At 38.6% G+C, this 20,309-nt stretch overlaps 2 protein-coding genes across 2 annotated transcripts in view; both read left to right on the top strand.

The window, feature by feature from the left end:
• Positions 1-20,309, top strand: part of LOC109370169 (zinc finger CCCH domain-containing protein 11A-like) — a 129,935-nt gene that overhangs the window by 1,066 nt on the left and 108,560 nt on the right. The window lies entirely within an intron of this gene.
• The window catches only part of IQCK (IQ motif containing K), a gene marked incomplete at its 5' end in the record, with an annotated part of 42,364 nt that continues 22,550 nt past the window's right edge, over positions 496-20,309 (top strand). The window contains 6 exons of the mRNA XM_031555765.1: positions 496-591; positions 1,067-1,122; positions 2,417-2,439; positions 5,794-5,891; positions 11,545-11,597; positions 11,761-11,838. Of these exons, the coding sequence (XP_031411625.1) occupies positions 496-591; positions 1,067-1,122; positions 2,417-2,439; positions 5,794-5,891; positions 11,545-11,597; positions 11,761-11,838 (404 nt within the window). The remainder of the gene's footprint in view (positions 592-1,066; positions 1,123-2,416; positions 2,440-5,793; positions 5,892-11,544; positions 11,598-11,760; positions 11,839-20,309) is intronic.

The following is a 20,309-nucleotide window of genomic DNA, read 5'->3' as shown; positions in this document are numbered from 1 at the left end:
GCTGTGCGGTGACCGCGGCCGCTCGGGGAGCTGTATCCCACACCGCGGTGTTTTTGATGTACTGCTCTGTAATGCCGTAAGGTATTATATATTTATATATATATTCACGTACAAATTTCTAACGTGGAAAGAAGTTGTTTGGTGCAGTGTGACGGCTGCGGCACTGCAGCGCGCACATGGGGCGATGCAGTGCAGCCCATAGCAGAGGAGTGATGTGGTAGATCATGGTTTTAAACTGAGACAGGAGAGGTTTAGGTTGGATATTAGGAGGAAGTTTTTCCCCCAGAGGGTGGTGATGCACTGGAACAGGTTGCTCAAGGAGGCTGTGGATGCCCCATCCCTGCAGGCATTCAAGGCCAGGCTGGATGTGGCTCTGGGCAGCCTGGTCTGCTGGTTGGCGACCTGCACATAGCAGGGGGTTGGAACTGGGTGAACGCTGTGGGTCTTTTCAACCTAGGGCATTCTGTGATTCTATGATTCTGGATCCCATAACTGAGGAGCGCTGACCTTGAGTACTCTGTCTCTCAGGGCCCTTTGTGTTGCGTGACCCAGGAGGGTTTGGTGTCCCTATCAGATTCGTTGCCATTCTTGGTTATTTTTCTTACCTTGATTTGCTCTAATTTCAATGGGTCGTGTACTGCTCCTGCACTGGTGGTGTTGGACGTAGAGAAGATAGGCATTAGCGTTGTCCTGGGGATTTGATTGCTCATAGGGGAACACAGGGGAAGTTGAAAAGCTGTGCTGTGTACTGGTGAAACCAGTGGTTGATAACGTGTGAACATCTGCATTAAAATATTTTAGATTATTATTTTTTGGTCAAAAATATGTTTTCCAAAGAGGGGTTATTTTATAGCTGAAAACCTTGAACTTGACTTAAAATCAGGACGAGAGACTTCAAAATGTTGCCTTTTCTTAGCACATCAGGTTCTGTATTAAACTAATACTCATTGTATACTGACTTTGTTGTTTCAAACTGGAGTACAGACTTTCAAAAGGTAATGCTTGGTTAGAATAAAAGTGGTTTTAAAATCTTTCAAGTAATTGTTGTACTTCTTTTTACTCTAAGAGTACGAAGCAGAACAGCATCCGTTTCCAGACATCCCCGAGTCAGCACAGAAATCTGTGAGTATAGTTCAAGTACAAAATCTTCATAAGGCATCATGTTTTAAATAACAGAATAGAAAAATTAGGTACCCGCAGAGTAGACTCATTCACAAAATGTAAACAGAACTACATTTTGTAAACAACTTTTGTGAATCAACAAATGCAATATTCCAACTCATGGTTTTTGTCTAAAGCAACTTGGGGAGTGCTGTCCTAAAATTAGATGGCAGCTGTGTTTTGTGTGCACAGCCTGCTGCCTTTTGTCTTCAGCTGTCAGGGGGGAGGCAGAAGTGTGCAGGGATCTCCTGCTGCCTCTAATGCAGGCAGATCCAGCACTGATGTGTGAAACAGAGGGAGCAAGCACTGCCAAGGAGTTACGCCTCAGTTTCACATATGTGGTAGGTCACTTACATGGGACCATTGAAGTCAGAGGAATTACATTCAATCACAGCTGCCCGGAGTCTACTTTTGACCAAGTAAATTCAGTCTAGGAAAACTAGTTTGGCAGACAGAAGCAGTACACAAGAACAAACCCTTTTAACTCTTTTTCCCCAGCAATTGTATAAGCAGCAAAACTAATTATTTTAATAATCACAGAGTTAACTTTCATTTAAACTAGGCAAATTCTTATTACGCTGTATTTTGGTTACTTTCTTCAAGGCCTTCTGTTTCAAATTGTCTGACATGTGGTAAGTTTAGGCCTTTACATAATATATCATGTTTCCTTAAGTAAAACTAGCTTCATCACAGGACATTATTGAATTTGAATTGTGTACTCTGCTTAGGACATTCATGAGTCTAGGTGTTATATATTGACATACCTGAGCATTTAATGCCATAATGTAATAGTGTGCCTTTTTATGTTGATGTGTACTTTTTAAAATTTCCTGAAGTACCATTTTATGTATCTTGCAAATATCACTGCAGTCATTGCATATGATACTGCAGTCACTGATTTGCAGTATATTGTATGTGTGGTGGCCTGGGCCTGCTGCTTGCTCTTCAGCAACTCATAAATCCAGCTGAATTTCAAAGGGAAACTGTTGAGATGACATCTTTTTCACAGCATGTTTTCATACCAAATATGGTGGCAGCGCATTCTTGCATATGTAATGGGAGGTATCTGGATTTCTGTAACAGATGTAGTTCACAATCTGTACTCTCCTGGCTCACTGTAACAATTCTTGTACTTCTAAATAGATAAGTAAAATTGTGGACTGCTTTTTTTTGTGGTAACTGTAATTGTTCCTGTATGAAGAAACTTAAGATTGGCATTTACACCTGTTCTGAACTTGTGCTTTGTTTCTTTTAGAACTTCTGAGGAAGACAGAATATGTAAGCTTCTGAGTGGAAGAATACTTATTCAGAAAACATTGCCAATTTTAATTTTCAGAAAATTACTATTTTTTAGAATGGCTAAAATATTTTTAAAGTTATGATATCTTACCACCTTCTTTTAAAAACAATCACATGCCTTCTCCAAGCTTTGAATGTTTTCATTCAGTGGAAACTGCAAAAAATTTAAAGTGAAATTGTTTTTTTTTAAGTGTGCAGAAAATATGGAACTAATTTAATATTTGTTTTAGAAAATTAGAATTTCTTTTTTTTAACTTGACCTTACAGCAGTGTACCTGCTGAATTGGTTTCTACATTTCTTTCAGCCTGACTGGGATATTTATGTAGGTTCCGTTTATCTTAAACAGGTGAGTTGGGAGGCAGGAATGTTGCAGCCATTATGTACAGAACAGTTTTACCCATCCCCTGCAGCTGATGCAGTTGTCCAACAGTTGTTTCCCATACCTGAGGCAGCCCCCCTTCCAGAAGCACCTGATCCAAAAACATGTAAGTAGGGCTATATTACCTTGTACCCTCCTGTGAATATTTTTCTTTAGTTTGGCAGGAGTTTGTCACTGGCTGCAGTTCATTACAGAATCACAGTATCACTAAAATTGGAAAAGACATCTAAGACCATCAAATCCCACCATCCAGCTACCTTCAATATTGCCCACTAAACTGTGTCTGTGAGTACGACATCTTCACAGTTCTTGAACCCCTCCAGGGATGGTGACTCCACCACATCCCCAGACAGCCTATGCCAGTGTCTGGCCACTCTTTTAGAGAAGAAATGTTTCCTAATATTGAACCTGAACCTCCTCCAGTGAAACTTGATGCCATTCCTCTTGTCCTACCACTATTACTGAGGGGAAGAGGCCGACTTCCACCTCACCACAACCCCCTTTCAGGGAATTGTAGAGAGCAATAATGTCTCTCCTGAACCTTCTCTTCTCCCAGGTGAACAATCCCAGTGTGCTCCAGACCCCTAACAGCTCCATTGCCCTTCTTTGGACACACTCCAGAGCCTTGATGTCTTTCTTGTAGTGAGGGGCTCAGAGCTGAACACAGCACTTGAGGTGCGGCATTACCAGTGCTGAGTACAGAGGGATGATCCCAGTCCTGCTGGCAACACTATGTCTGATACAAGCCAGGATGCTGCTAACCTCAGCCACGTGGGCACACTGCTGTCTCATGTTCAGCTGGCTGTTGACCAGCATCCTCAGATCCTTTTCTGCTGCACAGATTTCCAGCCACTGTGCCCCACATTGTGCAATGCATAGGGTTGTTGTGACTGTTTTTCAGAACACTGTGCTTGGCCTTGTTGATTCTCATACGCTTGGCCATAGCCCATTGATGTAGCCTGTCTAGATCCCTCTGCAGGGCCTTCCTACTCTCAGGCAGATCAACACTTCCCCCAGATTGGTGTCATCTGCAAACTTAATGAGGACGCACTCAATGCCATCATCCAGATCATCAATAATGATATTAAACAGGAGAGGCCTGAATACCAACCCCTGGGAACACCACTCGTGACCCATTGCCAGCTGGATGTAACTCCATCTACCAGCACTCTCTGGGCTGAGTTCTCCTGCCAGTTTTTTACCCAGCAAAGATCATACCTGCCAAACCACGGGCTGTACCTTCTGCAGGAGAGTACTGTGGGAGACAGTGCCAAAGGCTTTGCTGAAGTCCAAGTAGACTACAATGACAGCTTTTCCCTCATCCACTAGGCAGGTCACGTGGTCACAGAAGGGGATGAGGTTAGTCAAAGTGCTAACAGTTCAAAAGCATTTAAAAAAAAAAAAGCACGTAACAGCTGAAGTGCTAACAGTTACACCACCTTTTCTTAAGTGGAACTTACTTTGGTCTGTGTGAGGAGCCAGCTTGGCCTCTTTGTCAGGTGAAGGGAGCTCAAATATACATGCATTAGGAATTGTTAGTAGTGTCTAGCTGTTATAGTATTCTACTATCTTCTGAATTATTTGACCAGTTAGATCAGAGAAGGACAAGTATTTCTGCTTCTGAATTAATAATGCAAAATTAGGATCTACAGACTAGGCAGATAATTAAAACTGCTTTCAAAACATTGTTTTACTCAAGTGATTACAAATCGGAGTGGAAATAGCTCTCAAGTTTTGTTATTTTGTTTTTATCAATTTCTATAACATATTTACCAAGTAATGGTATGTTTTTAGTGTTTCAGCTGTGTGTTGCTAGAAGAGGAAGTGTCTATGACTTCATCCTTATCAAACACTAAAACCAGAATACATACTGCATGACAGCTAGTCTGGTTTTAAATTGAGGGCAGCACTTCAGTCAGTAAGTCATCCCTGCTTCTCTGAGATCTTGACAGCTTCTGGTTTGTTCACCATTCCAAGAGTAGGGCTCTTACAGCTATACATGGGGTCATGCTCCTTATTCCCACAGGCCCAGTGAGCTTGAGTTCCTCATGTATGGTGTCCTCATTAAAGGAGACAGAAGGCTCCTTCACCTTAACCAGTTTATAAGTTGGTGGTGAAAGGTCCTGTTGGAGGAGATGGGGATGTGGGGAAAAGCTGAGAAGGAGGCAGCATGAATGGGAAATGTACAGCCATTAAGTTTTATGTAGAACAAAGACAATGGAAACACTGGGTTGTTTTTTTGTGGTAGTGTTTTATTGATTTGTTTTTTGCTTTTGTTTTTTGTAACACTGACACGAGCTGCCTTCTTTTGCATAGAATTCAGAGCGTGGGCACACAGGAAATAAGGCAAGTAGAGCTCAATGTACTGTCAGTGGAAACATAAACAAGAGAGATGCCAATCCACACAGCCCTTTCAAGGTGTGTGGATTAATGTTCAGATTCAGAAGGATCTGGTGAATAGGAAGCAGTTAGGAGAGAAATCACTGAAATACAATTTTTTTCCCCTCTGCCTAGAAAGTCAGTTTTATAACCAACCCTATTACAGCAGATTGTTAAGAGCATGAGTGCAGATATCAAAAGAGGTCTGGCTGTACGAGCCCTGAGTGCAGTTCAGTCACATTTGCTGTTCTTCCTGTCAGGGTAAATCAGTCCACATTGCTCCTCATTTCCTCATGCTAAACTGCTTCTGGTGTCTGAGTTTTATTCTAGTCTGACATCTTTGAGGCACACTGCAGTGTGCAGTGTTGATGCACCTTTGGTTTGAAATTTACTCAAGTTTATGTAATCTTGTCTGAAGAAATGGAAGACAGACCTATGGCTGTATCAAAGTTTAGAGAATCTGAGTGTGGTTCAAGCTGATATCGATTAAACGCCTTCTAGTTCATTTATGGTATCTACTGTTTGTGAAATTTAAGTGCTTGTCTACAAGTGAAAGCTGTACTGTTTTGTGCAGGTTCTCCTCAAGAATATTTAGAGTACTACATATTTCCAGTACTCTTACCTGGAATGACTGAACTTCTGCATCAAGCAAAGAAGGAAAAGTGCTTTGAGGTTAGTTCTTAGTTTGCAGTTCAGATCACTGACTGTCAGGAAGTTATGGCCTTTTGTTTCACAAAAAAGTTGTGTTTCTTTATGTTGTGCTTGTTTACATGAAAACCGACGACAGTAGTATGAAATATATATTGTGAGTTGTTTTGGATCTAGTTTACTTGGAATGGCTTTTTGTCTAGTAATCCAGAATAGATTGCATATCACACACACTTCATCATTATGCCGATGTCTATTCACACCCAATTCTCCTTAAATATTCAGTTGCATCTAGCCAAATTTGTGTTGTATTTCAAAGAAACACACTTCCTTTCAGATTACTGTGCATCACTCGTTTCAGAGATGTAAGGAACGTGACATTTACTTAATACAGTTCATTTCATTACTCAGTTATTTTTGCTGGTCTGACATCCTAAGATAGGTATAATTTCTATTTTAGATTTTTAAAATTCTGTATAAATTAATTCCATTTAAATGGAAAGCAGGATATTCAGCATTGATGAGCTTATAAAAAATGTGCCTTTAAAAACATTTGTCTTCTATGTGTATTTATGTATTTCTTCTTTGTGTAAATGTACCTAGAGAGACAGTCCACACTGTACATAGGGGATACTTAAGAATACATGAGAACCAGTGCAAAAGAAAGCTCACTATATCAGCCTAACTCCCTGACCCCCAGCAGTATATTAGGAACTCAGAGTTGTTGGGTTTGCATCATTTCTGCTACTTTCTCCAGCTGTGGAAGTAATTTTTAATTTCTTCCCTACTTTTTGCCTGTCATCAGCAGTTTTCATGCTAATACTTACCTCCTCTTAATTCTAAATTAAAATGAAAGTTAAGTGAGGATGATTTTGAGATATTAGTGGATTAATTATCTGAGGTCTTGACATACCTGCACTCCAACTACTGACATTGACTTCCTGTTGTAGGTACATGTATATGTGATAACAGACATCATGGAACAACCTGTAAAAGTTACATATGTAGTGTTTGCCATTGCCCTAGATGTGCTTAGCACAGCTCAAAATTCACTAATTCACTTACCAAAAATTCACTTACCATGCTTGACTGGACATTCCAAGCTTCTATTTCATATCCAAATCTGTACTTTTAATAACAGTGAGTTATTTCCATTTTTTGCTTTGTCCTTAAAAGATATGTCTGTCTGTGAGATGATTGGATTTATAGGTATGTTTGTGGGCATTTATAACTAGTGATTAATACAGGTGAAATAAGAAAGTGGTCGGTGGACGTGTCATTCTGGCTTGACATCTCTATACATTATTCCTGCCATCATCATTATGTTATCTGGCCAAGAACAAATTGAACATGTATATTATTCATCACACTTTAATGAAATTTATAGTGATTCAGATTTTGTTTAAAGAAAGTAGATATTGTCTAACAAAAAAAGCATGTTTTGAAGCTGCCTTAAAATACAGTCCTAAATAGGTATTACATATTTTTGAAGGCAATAGAGCAGCACTTAACACGAAAGTATTCTTAGAAATACTTTAGTTTTAAACTTAGCACAAATCTAAGATTACTTTGTCTGTTTTTAAGCTGAGATATTTTGCAGAGGTTCTGTGCTATATATATTGGAATGTATCTGTCCTCAGAATAGATTTATGTATGTTTCTGTGCGTTGCTTTATAGAAAACTGTAAAAAATAAAAATAAAAAAAAAGTCAAATGCCAAGTTTAAGCAATTATTTTCTAGTATCTAGAAACATCATAAAAATTAGCACAGTGGTTTTTGTGGTTATATGGAGAAGTTCTGATATTGAGGAAGGAAATTTAGGAAAGCAAGCTTATGCCAGATGATGATTTTCCACTGTGGCATCGTTTCCTTCTCTTTTTGAACAATAACTAGTAAAACAATAGCTCTCAATCCTTGCCATATAAACGAGTATTTGTGTTCTTTTCCATTACTAACCAGGTGTTTTACTTGGACGTTCTGTTTCATTTTCTGACTTAAACGCATAATTTCTAATTGTACTGTTGTTTTGTAAGAAATATGTTGTTCTGTATGAATTTGAAGGAAAAAACTGTGCCACATCTTGTATTAAAGTGGTTATTGCAATGGCTGGTACTGATTTTTAGGATAAAAAACAACCCTTAGAAAGCCCAGAGGAAGCTGAGAGCAGGGAGAAAGACTCCTGTGATAAACACAGCAGAAGTTGTTTCGAAAATAGGAAAAGAACAAAGAGTAAAAGGATTCATGGAATTCATGAGAGAAAAGGAGAGCAATATGATTAATTGTGATTAAGGTAACTGAAATTGTAAAAGATGAGAGCAGAATATGGGATTTGAATTCTGGCTAGACATGAGTCATTAAAGCCCCTTTACAAAGGGCAGCTCCAATAGAATAAACCAGAGGAAGATAAATGGAAGAAGCAGTGCAAAAAAGAGAGGAGTAGTTGAAATGATGGCAGGCACTGCTGTGTGGGCCTGGGGGAAGAGAGAGGGAATGGTGGGGGAGAGCAAAGAGTGGATTGTTGATGAGAGGACTAAAGGTATTCACATGTTAAAGGGATTGAAGAAAACGGGATCAGGGAGTTTGGGTCATGGGAACAGCAGAGGAACTCAAGGAAGAGATCAGAAAAGACATCTAGAATGGAAGAATTACAGAATCAGAAGGGAAGTGTGGAAAAGGAAAGTAGTCATCTGTGTAAGAAAGCAGTCTGCAAGATTTTATTTGGAAAGTGATAGAACAACTTAAACATTTGATTTGTAATAAGCTTCTTTGCATTATATAGTGAGTGCACATGAGAAATCTGAAAATCAAAACCCTAGAAAAGCTGCCAGCTGCCAGATACATCTGCAGGCTTCAAATGAGCTGGGAGCAGTCTGCAGGAGCTTCATTTTTAAATGAGAGATTTAAGAAACCTGTTAGATTGTCCAGTGCATTGCCTTGCTGATTTTTTTTTTCTATTGTCATTTGTCCTGCGCTTTATCCTGTCTGCTTTCAAATGTCTCTGGGGAAAGATATTTTATTAAATCTTTTCTTTCATGAAACTTGAGTAATGCATTCATTTTTCAGAATTAAGACTGAACAAGGTTTGAACATTTTTATTTTCATAACTGTGGTTTTTCCTTCTTGTTGACAGTTGCAGAGAGAAATTGCTGTAACAGACTGTGTGGAATATATTATATTTTAAAGTATGTTAAATCAGGGAAAGCAAATGGAAGATCATCTGATGTCTCTGGAATCTCCCCATCACCAATATTTTTGCATGATTATTACCAAGCACACTGAAGAAAGGAACATGAATTCTGATCATAAATAGTTAATAAAGACTTCTGCAGGTTAACAATGCGCATTGTGCAGATATTTCCTGTGTTTATCTTTATTCATGTGGCATAGGAGGAATGTGTCAAAGACAGGTCAATTTATGTCATTCTTTCCCTTCTGTAAATTCTTCCCTTCTGTTGACTGCTGTGCAACTAAAGATTTAATTGACCAGCAGTGTGAGCTGTTTCCTGGCAGAAAAAAAAAAAAAAAGAAAAAGAAAAGACTTAGACTGAATTACTCTCTGATAAGCTCACTGAATCTGACAAGAATAGGCTAAGACGAATTTGATCCACTGATAACTGTTTTGATAACACTATTCTGATTGTTTTTCTTCCCATTGCAAAGGAACTTAAAGCAGATTAAATTACTAATGCTAGATTAAATTTCACTTTCTTGACAAAGCATAGAATTTGGCTTCAGAAACAATTCATTGACTAATGGATCCAGTTTTGTACTGGGCTTGGGAATATCTTCATAAGGACAATCAAACAGTGTTTTCAGATTCTGTTCAAGTGAAAGTCATCATGTAAAATAAGCTGCAGAAATCTCCCTAGTAAAGGGTGTTGGTGTCTCAAAACTTAGGTGTTTGGCTTCTAGGAGCAGTGTTTGGCATTGTACTGATAAGTGAGAAAATTCCTTGGAGAGACATAGATGTTCTACACAGCCAAGCATTGTTAGTGGAGCTCTCCATGAACCCCAAAACTTTTGTTGTGAAACCTGAAAAGGGAAGTGGAGTTCAGGACTGAAAGGTGTTTTGCAGTCTCCTCATTCTGTTCTCCCACTTACTTTTAAAGCAGTTTTCTTTCTTTTCTGTGGAAGACTAACTGTATGTCTACCTATGGTAAGATTTACTTAGAAAAGTAAGTGCTTTCTGGGGTGTCATCTAGGGATGCTGTGCTGTCTACCTGTGAACGTCACTGTTGTCATCCCCTAGTTACATGACCACCCTGCATCCCTCACTGGATGCAGTCAGGAGCTTGAAGAACCTTCCTCATCCACTTCACGTGTGGCTGTGATACAGTGACCCTCTATGTTGCATGCTAGATCCCAAACCTTGAGAGAATGACACCACTTCTTTTCTGCCTTGCTCTTCACATGTCCCCTTTTTTTTTTTTGCATCGTATTCATGCAGTATGGGAAGAAACACAGATGTTGAAGGTAGTACGTAGGATAAAGTAATCTTTCATGCATTAGATCTCCAATTGCATAGCTATTCTACTTTTCTTAGCAAGTGGCAGTATTTCCATCATTTCTTACAGTTACTCAAGGCTCCAACCTTTTTTGTGACATCTAATGGTTTTCACTAACGTGTTTGACCAGTATGAATTGTTTTCCTGAAGAGTAATGATTTCAGTTTAATCTCTCATCTGACATGGTAAGTATTACCTTCTGTGTGGGAATAGGCCTTCTTTCTTCCAAATGGTTGCTAGTTTAGTAGAGTACTGATTGTCTCTCTTCGGCAGTGGCTAAATATCTTTCATCCTTCACTCTCTGGCTGTGTATGTCCGTTACACATCTTGTGTAAGAGGGATCCTGAACAGACTAGTTAATTCTGATCAGCAGTCTAGATTATATTTTCCATGTCATGGAACCAAACCTGGTTTCTGAAAAGAAGAATAAGCACCTGTAGTCATTTGTACACTTTATTTGCAAGGATGGAATGCAGAGAGGAAAAGACAGGCCTTAATTCTATACTGATCAAAATTCTTGCTTGGTATTTTGATCTCAAAAGATGTTTTGTAGTGTGTAGTGCAATCCAGTTGAACAGGTCCTGTTCAAATGAGTCTGCAGGTAAAGGCTGCATCTGGACTACCCAACAGGAGATGTTGTGTGCTGTCACATATGTCTTACATATGCACAACACCTTCAAGTTTCCTCTATGCAAGAGGAAACAATGTTCCATCAGTTTTCTTTCAAATCCTTGGGAGCAGTGAAGTAATTTAAGTATGATAATAGAGCTTTGAACAAAATGGCAAGTAGGCTTACAACATATTTTCATGTATGAGTTCTGTTAATTTCTTTGCAATGAGGTTGCCACTAAAGAAGATTACCCTTCAGAGACATTTCTTTCAGCTATACTACAGTGAGTATCAAGATAATGTATGTAACATTTTCTCCCTCATTTTTTGACTTGGCTTGACATTATAACTTGACATTTTGGCATTTCACAAGGGTTTAAAATTTTGGCTGAGCCACTGACTGTTGGCAATAGCAATATTTAAGGAAGGAGACAGAGTAACACCCCGTATATTTTATTTAATAAAAACAGTCAGTTTAGCATCTGTTCCTTTCCACTAGTAAAAACATGTGACTTATCCAAAGATAATACAATAAATAATTTGAAACTATCTTCTATCTTTAGAGAAAAAGGACCAAATTTATTGCCTGTGATTTCCTAACGGAGTGGTTATACAAGTAAGTTAATCGTGGCTTTTACTGTTAATATATGTCCAATGGCTCAAAGACAGTAATTTCAAAATGGAATAGCTGCACTTTAAATTAATTTTAATTGCTTTCTTTTTCTCTCTCTCTTTTGTTTTGTTTTGTTTTGTTTTGTTTGTTTGTTTGTTTTAATCAGCCACAACCCAAGGAGGAAAGATGAGTCATTCACAGAGTTCTTTTCCATCCCTTTTGTTCACGACTGGCTAAAGGACCAGTAAGTTATTGCAGTACTCAGAGTAATCTCTTTTTATTCTTTTCCTCCAGTTATTACAAAAATGTAATATGGTTTCAGTGCATTATATTTTTTCCACTCTAAATGCCCTCTACTTTGTGCAGTAAAGAACTATATGATCCTTTCTAACTTGGTAGTGCATTGTTTACAACACTGTGTCCAACAGAGCAGGGCGTTCAAATAACCTGATAGTATTATGAGTATCACTGTAATCAGGAACAGTTTTTAATACTGCTTCCTACAGTGGAAATCTTTGAGGAAATATGGTCTAGAAGTTCTTCCTCTAACTGTAAGCAGCCGTTTTAAAAATACTTGTAGTAACCTTTGGCATTAGTATGCATTTATGCTCATATGTATGACTTTGCATTTGAGTAATGAGCGCTTGTTTCAGCAATCTCAACCCCAGGTTCTTCATTATTCCCTCAGAACCCACCTAACCAGCAGTTTTGAAACATTTGTTACTGTTCTTGAGGTTGCAGTTTGTTTTACAGTGTAACTGTGATATGAGAAAAGGAAAAAAAGTACAGCCCAGGGTGAGAGAATGAAGAAATTGCGGAGGTCAGATTTGGGAGAAAGTTTTCTGTTAAATACTTAATTGGAGACTAGATTGGTCTTCGGTGAAAAATTGGAGATGAGTGTCATTGTAGACATGTTTGAGTCTTTGTGCTACATAAGTGGAAATTGAGCTTTCCTGGACTCATGTCATGTGAAACAGAACCCTTTGGAGAGACTTCGAACCTTGAGTCACTGACCCAGCAAGAGCAAAGTTCCTTGGTATATTCTGGTTTTTGGGAACAAGTTGGTAAGTGAGGCATGGACAGTTAATTCTGGCTATCTTCAGGACAGTCATGTAATCAAAGCTGCATAGGAAGCTACTGCACTAAGGGAGCCATTGGGGGGTGACCCATTTCATCTCAGCTGTGTTAGCTTCAGGTACCTATTACTGTATCATACTGCCCAGCTGCTGTTGTTTGAGCCTGGTGGGACGCTTCTAACATTTTCATTCACTAGATCACTAGGTGGTCTTGCCAACAAAATTCCTAATTAAGACAGTGATTTTGGAGTTGTGAAGCTAATTATGAAATGCAGTGAGGTTGTCATACTAATTTCCTAAGCATACTAAGAGCCTTTGGACAGTAAGGCAATTTTGATACCGCTGAATGGTTGGGATGGATATCTATACATAAAATAAGTGTCTAAGTTCACAGTTTTACTCCTAGAAGTAAAGTTAAGCTACATTGTTTCCTGCCCTCTCCTGTTCTTCATCCCAACCTGCTTCTAGTCAACATAATAGCGTCTTGTTTGATAGGATGCTTGGTTATTCTGACCAGGAGCCTCCTCCGAGTTAAAAATATCTCTGCCAAATATGAGGGTTTTGTATAGCTCTTTAAAATGTAGATCATTTCTTCAGTCTGGTTCACTTGGGAGTCAAACAATCCTTTGCATTGGCACAAATGAAAGATTAAAATAAAGGGCTCAGGCCAAGGTGAAGAGAGCAAATGAGCCGGTAAGATGTAGAGGTGGTGGCAGGAACTGCTTGAGTCAGCTTTGCCAACAAGAGAAATCACAGCCTGAATGACTCATAGCTTCTGCTAGGACTTGTGCTCCTAAATAACATAGTGACAGCTCCACAAGGACACTGACGTGTCGGAGTCCTTTTTAAATTTATATGCATTTGGTCTTCAGTCCTCTGAGCAATGAGGCCTTCACAGATAATTTACTGAAAAGCAATTCTATGTGAACACACCTTGCAATTACAGATTTCTTAACATATATTGCTTATGAAGTAAGCATTACTATTGTGAAATGAAAGATTGAAATATTAAATAATTCTTTATTATGTCCTTCTGGATAAGCTATAAGTAATTTATTATTTTGTCCTTCTGGACACAACATTTAAAACATGATTGAATCTCTTTATTTTATTGTCATTTCTGTTTTTATCTGTAATTGTTATCTTTTTTTTTCTAATATATTCCTGTATGGGGACTGCTGAATCACAGCCTGAACCTCTTATTGACCACCTGAGGCGAGCAGGGAGTCAGCCATGGGAGCACAGGTGAAGGCAATTCAGCTGTGCTGCAGGAAGGGGTGGAGCCTGGCTGCACCTCTCCTGGACCCATTGAAGAGCTGACCAACAGTGGGGAAGGGTCTCTGATTGAGATCCACTCCACTGGAGTTTCCCATGTGAGTCCAGGAGAGGGTGAGTGTTCTTTTCTGCTCTAGTATAATAACTACATAAGCCAAGCTCTCAGATATACTGTATATGCTATATCATCTGTATCTCCATTGGTTGTACAATTCCATACTTGACTATGACTTTTTTGGCTCTTCTCCAGCGCCTTCAGTTCTTCTTTGCAGCTTTTTTTGTTGTTGTTGTTGTAAGAATAGTCAAAGTCATGATCTTATGAGCCTCTCTTCCTATACAGTGTGTTTCTAAGTGAGGTCCTGCAGTTGAGTTTCCCTTTAAGAGACCTGAAGTCAGCTTCCAGAATTTTAAATTCAAACGTTGTTGCCTCAAAAATTGGTTGTTGTAAACTTGTAAAACTACTTCAGGTTTGTTTCCAGCTTTAGTATTTACTGTACCTGCTATGATAGCAGTACATAAAAGCCCTAGTATACTTACATAGTCTTCACTGGGCTCAGTATAGTACTAGTAGCACAGACAACATGCGAAGGCTGCTCCAAAAGTAATGTCTCCTGTTTCATTAGTTTGGCCCATAGTGTCAGAGGCAGTTGTTGGTGCTATGGCAGTAGAGGTTGAACCTTCCCACCTAGAAAGGCTCTTGTTCATTACTGGTGAAATTGCACAGCTAGTTATGGTGTCTGTGTTGACAAATAATGTTTTGTAGCTGAGAATTTGCCCTATTAAATGGTGTTATTGTGCTCTTCGTGTCTGTTGTTGTTTGTGAGGAATAAATAGGAGGCATTGCTTTTGGAGCCACCTACATATTATATCCCTTGGGAATCCTTGATTATTGAAGCAGATTTCATAAGCAATAGAAGGAGCAGCTTCCACACTGACTGTTAATCTACATCTCACTCCCAGGAGAGCGCAAGACGTTTATGCTGCCTTGAAGGATAGCTGTACCATTTAGAGGACAGAAAACTGAGTTTTAACAGGCAACTAACAAAAGTTTTTGGAAACTTATTGGAATAGATCCCTATCCTACTTTCAACACTACTGGTATATTCAAATGGAATTAATGTAATTAAAGCCTAGGTTTTTTGCATTCCTTCTTTAAATGTGCTAATAAGCAACGCTGTTGTCTTCTGTCAGTATTTTCCAGATGTTCAACCACATGTAACCAAACTGTATGCATGAGACTGAATCATGGAGAAGTCAAGAGCTTGATCTGTGATTATGCCCTAATGCCACTTAAACTTTGCTTTTCTAGCATAGATAGGCTGCATCTTTATTCTGAGCATTATGAGAATATCTTAAGCCTATTAAGGAAAGAAATAGATAGAAAACAATAATAATTAAAAAAAAAATCCAAAACATTCCATTGCACTGATAAATTTTGGTATTATAAAAGCCTGATGTTAACTGAATTTAATAACGTGACAATATTTTTCAAGTTTATCTTCAACCCTTACACTCACTGAAAGATAATGGTGCATGGTTCTAGGTTAGGAATAACTATGTATATTTTTCTGGCTGTTGAGGATTAATCTTTGCATACATACATTACAGGGAATTCAGGATCTGAAGTCTTCTATAAACATTTGTTCACAAGGGTTGTTCTATCTACATTTCCTAATTTTCTGTATAGAGGTATTTACTGGATATTCAGTTCTGAAGGATACATTTCCTCATTTAATGTCTGTGTATGAAAACAAATGTGCATCTATAGAGCAAATCATTTATCATTGCTTTAATGAAGTGGACAGATCATATATCTACAAACGATTACTAAATCTGAAGTAGTGGCTTTCTGCCAAATATCTGTTTGTACATATATACACATTGATTTTTGCATTTTTTTCCTCTTTACCCACCCCCTAGTACTCTAATTAGAAAAGCCTGCTGGTCTCAGCTGCCTTTACAGTTGACTTCATTGTCAGTTCTCAGATGGCCAATAGGGGTAATTTTGCATGGGTGACTGATTTCTTTCTTTCCTTAATGTGCCTGTTTTCTACAGGCTTTGCTTTCTGCAGACTGTTTTATTTCACTTGTCTGTCTCCAAATTAGCCCTGTTTGGTATATACTTAATTTGCATTATGTTTCCTCTTTAATTTTGCTTAATAATTTGAATCTTACACTTTTTGATGCAATGAGCAGCACCTTTAATTATATTAACAGGGAAGTCAAACAAATACGTCTGTTTAGGTTTTATTCTGCTTGGATCCAAGTAAAGAATTGACATTCCAGTAATGTGGTAGAATTCAAGTTAATGAAGGATAAAATTTTGACTTAAAAGATGATTATGTATTGGAAAATTGCGTTATCAGAACTTCACAAACTTTATGGATTAAATATTTATGTTGTGTAATGATGCTTTATGAGATTGAGGTTTTATGGCTACAAATCCTGATGCAGTGTCATAATTTACCTTAATTTATGTAAAGATTGTCCAAGTGGCAATGAAAAATTGAGAACATGTTGGTGGTTTGTAGCATCTTCATAATGGTGCTACTAGAGAACTATTGGAGACTATTTTTGCTGCTGTTCCTTTTTCATATTCTGCAGTATTTTTCTACTATGATTATAGGTAAGACATCCACAGTAGTGTCCCCATGAGGCCTTTGTGTAGAAGGAAGAAACAGCCCAAATTAAATTGTATGTAGAAGGTATTTTTTCCTAAAAAGCCTTGAAAGTGAAAGAAGCTGCAGCTCTAAACTGTTGGGTTTCCCGGCACTCTGGATATGGAGGTGGAGAGAGGGTTGCATATCTAGCCTACATGCATGTGTTTTACATTAGATCTGTTCATCATTGTATGTCATCAAAACCAATTGATCACGACTAAAATTTACTACTTGTTAGTGTTTGTTAAAATTGCAAGAGGCAGAAATGGAGCAGGTGATTTAAAAGTGAAATGTTTGCCTTGTTTGTGACCTGTAGCCTATACTTGAAATTATTCAAGATATGAAAGTTTGATCTGATGAAGCTATGTAAGATTCAGAGAATGGAGGTAGGCAACAGGGGTCTAAATTTATTTATTCATTTGTTTATTTATTCTTAATTTAACTACTGATAGTATTGAGGAGCCATTAGTTACAGAAGGTAATAGGAGGTCAGACAGTCAGCAAGAGTCACTCTACAAAATGTCAGCTCATTTGCATGTCCTTACTTCAGGAGATTAAATTTGCCCTTGCCCACATTCACAATTCTTCAAAAATGTACCCTCCATATAATGTACAAAAATGCTTCCTTATATTACTATAAGGAATTTTTTGTTCCAATGCTTTTCTCTTATTATAGTGTATTTAGATTACTGCATGTTTTCATGTTTTACCACGATGCACTATTACTGATAATGCTTCACAGGGAGGTCTCCATTCACACCCAGCCTGCCCTGTGGAAGTGTTCCAGAGTATTTTCTTCAATTGTTTGTGGGGATCTTCCCCTGTGAACTTGTGAAGCTCGTGCAGTGACAGTGTAACATGTGATTAATGTACCTAATTAGTTTTAAATACCGGCTCAGATAAATTGGTACCTTGGTGTCCCTTTTTTATCAGCAGTTTTCTTCTTCCTGTTCTTTGTTGTTTTGGTGGTTTTTTTGGTTCTGTTTTGTTTAGGTATAAATAATCTTAATATCTTAGCAGTATCTGTAAAAAGAGCTTCAGGATTTTTTTGCTTTTTTTTTATATGAAACAATACGTCTGACATGAAAAAAGCACACTATGAAGGCAGGTGCTGATGTAATATTTCTACATTCTCTGGGTGGGAATAAGAAGTACTGGAAATATAAAAGATGGCCTTGATCAGGCCAACATCTGATTTCTTTGAGTACTTCCCAGACCTAAGGCTTGATCAGAATCCTCTTTTAGAAGTTAAGGAGATCACCACATTCGTTTATTTTGGTGTCTTATGTATTTCTTCCAATTCTTTGTTCTGTTATTTTGTCCTTTAGAATAGGAATTCTGCCGTCTCTGTCATTGCCTGTGTTCACACATGATAACAATATTCGAGAACAATAGCCATCACAGTTGGATGGAAGGTGGAGTGGCTGAGGCTGTTTGGTGTGCAGTGGCTGTTATCTTGAAACTTGCAAGCCTCCAGAAGAGGGACCTGGTGCCTCTTTGGAAGGTTACATCGTTATTTCAAGAGAACAGCTTTCTAAAGAGAGAAAAACCCCTGGCAGCTGTACTTATCTGCGCTCCCTCCTGCATGGGCACAGTTACCAAGTCCTGAATTATGCATAGTGAATTGCCCTCCATTAATTTCTTTCTTATATTTACTTTTCAAGGAAGGAATTGGACCTATCTGTGGGACAGGTGGGAGCTTAAGAACAGCTGGGGCTTCCGCACGTGACTGCATAACAGTACTGACTGAATGCAGAGCCCTTTGGTGGGACTGTGAGCCTCCATGTCAGCTTGGCTGTTTTGCTGTCAGTGGAGGCTCTTCCCTGCCCTTTCTGAGAGCTTACTGGGGAGCCCAGCTTCTCTCCAGGAGGAAACAAGACATACAACACCAGTGAAAACCTCTCCCAGTACCTCACACATCTGTTTAATGAAGTCTGTTTTAGACCTTCTGGGAGCTAAATTCCACCTGTGTGATGTGGTGTAACTAAAAAGTATCTCACGTGGTCAGGATCTGTAAAGCTCGATTGTGCACAAAGCAAGAAATGTGTTTCCTGAAATGTAACTGTCCTCTGGTCAGCGTCTGCTTTATTCATGTTTGCTAAAATGTAGTACTTTGGACACTTGTTTTATTGATTCTCTTTTACAGGTACAACTTTATGCAGTATATCACATATATATATCAAAATAGATACTTAAATAGTAATCAAGGACTAAATAAACAGAAGATAGCTACTGTGCGTTTTGCTGTCAGTTTTAATCATCTTGGAGTCATACAGCTGTCTTCTGCCACAGATGACATATTCCCTCTTCTCCTAGCTCAGTGCTGATGGGTGATTACCTCTGTTCAGACTCTATTTTTATTTGACCCAAAGCCAACTGTGTGTATTCGCTTAGACAAAAATGGACCTGGCATGACTTTTATTCTCTAAAGCTGCCCTGCTAAAGTGATTGATATTCTGAAGTGATTGATATTTGCCACTGGCTGTCACACTGAAAATGAAGTCCTGTACTTCTTGCTTGAATTTATATTGGTTTCTTAAATATAGTGTTGGGTTATAAATGAGACATTTTTATAATTTATAAATGAAAGCAATGGAATGCTATAGTTGGCCTTGCAGGCCAGGGGGAATCTCAGTCTGTTCCTTAGAGATGTACTCGTTCTTAGGAAACGTCAGTGTCTTTGATATGACTGCTGTGAAATGGGTCTCTGTAATGTAGGTCTTTCTGTGCGTTTCGCACTGTAAGATCTGGTTTCCAAAAAGATCAAAAATAGGCTTTCATTCACTGTTCTATCAGCCAAAGCAGCAGAGTCCAACTTTGTGTTTTTTAAGTCTAATTATGAGAAGCAGTTAGTTAAGGAAGCTTTGCTTCTCCTGCACATGCAGTTTCCCTTGAGCAGCAGAAATGCTAATTAATGCTCATAGAACTAGCACTGTTTCACTTAGTGGAGAGAATTCTCTTCATTTTTTGCCATATTTCCATTCTTCCAAGTAGTCTGAGGTTTTCTTTCCCATGAAAATAAATATACCCAAGAGCCAAGTAACAAGATGATGAGAGCAGTGCAGCTGAGTGTGCCAGCCCGAGTGGTGCAGTCAGTGCAGCACGAGGTTGTGCTCCACGTGGAAATATTCCTTCAGTGAAGGTAAGCTCTAAGAGAAAGGCCTCAGAGAGCACAGGAAGCTTACCAGGGCAGAGACTAAGAGAAACGAAATTAAATGGAAGGAAAATGTAAGCTGGCAGACCTTCTAGCCTGAACTGTTATGTATTTAAAAATATGTTTCCAAAAGAAATGGCAGGAGCGGTGTTTAGCCAGTAAGTGTAGGACTGGATAGATTGGTTACTTCTGGTCTTTGTAGTACACTGCCTCTAGTGTTGCTAAAGCAGAGTTTAGGCCTGATACCGACAAAAAACATAATTTGTACTTAAATCCAAATGATTGCTTCATCCAGACTCCTAATGTTGTGGTCTTCTGAGTCAAAGCTGTGCTGCTGTGTGCCATGCAGGGAGAGTGGCTCTTAGTGGACTTGGCAGTGTTAGAATGGCACCAATGGTATTTTCATTAGTTGCAACATTGAAGCCTGTGAAGACTATATTACATTTAATACAAAAGAAAGCCATATGAATTAATGTTGTCTTCTCCATCCAGATTGGTATTTTTTAAATCAATGTGTGTGATACATAAATCAACTTTCATAGAAAATGAC

Source organism: Meleagris gallopavo, chromosome 16 (assembly GCF_000146605.3).
Source record: "Meleagris gallopavo isolate NT-WF06-2002-E0010 breed Aviagen turkey brand Nicholas breeding stock chromosome 16, Turkey_5.1, whole genome shotgun sequence".
Lineage (NCBI taxonomy): Eukaryota > Metazoa > Chordata > Aves > Galliformes > Phasianidae > Meleagris > Meleagris gallopavo.
Note: the sequence above shows the minus strand (reverse complement) of the source record. Positions and strands in the feature narration are given on the sequence as shown.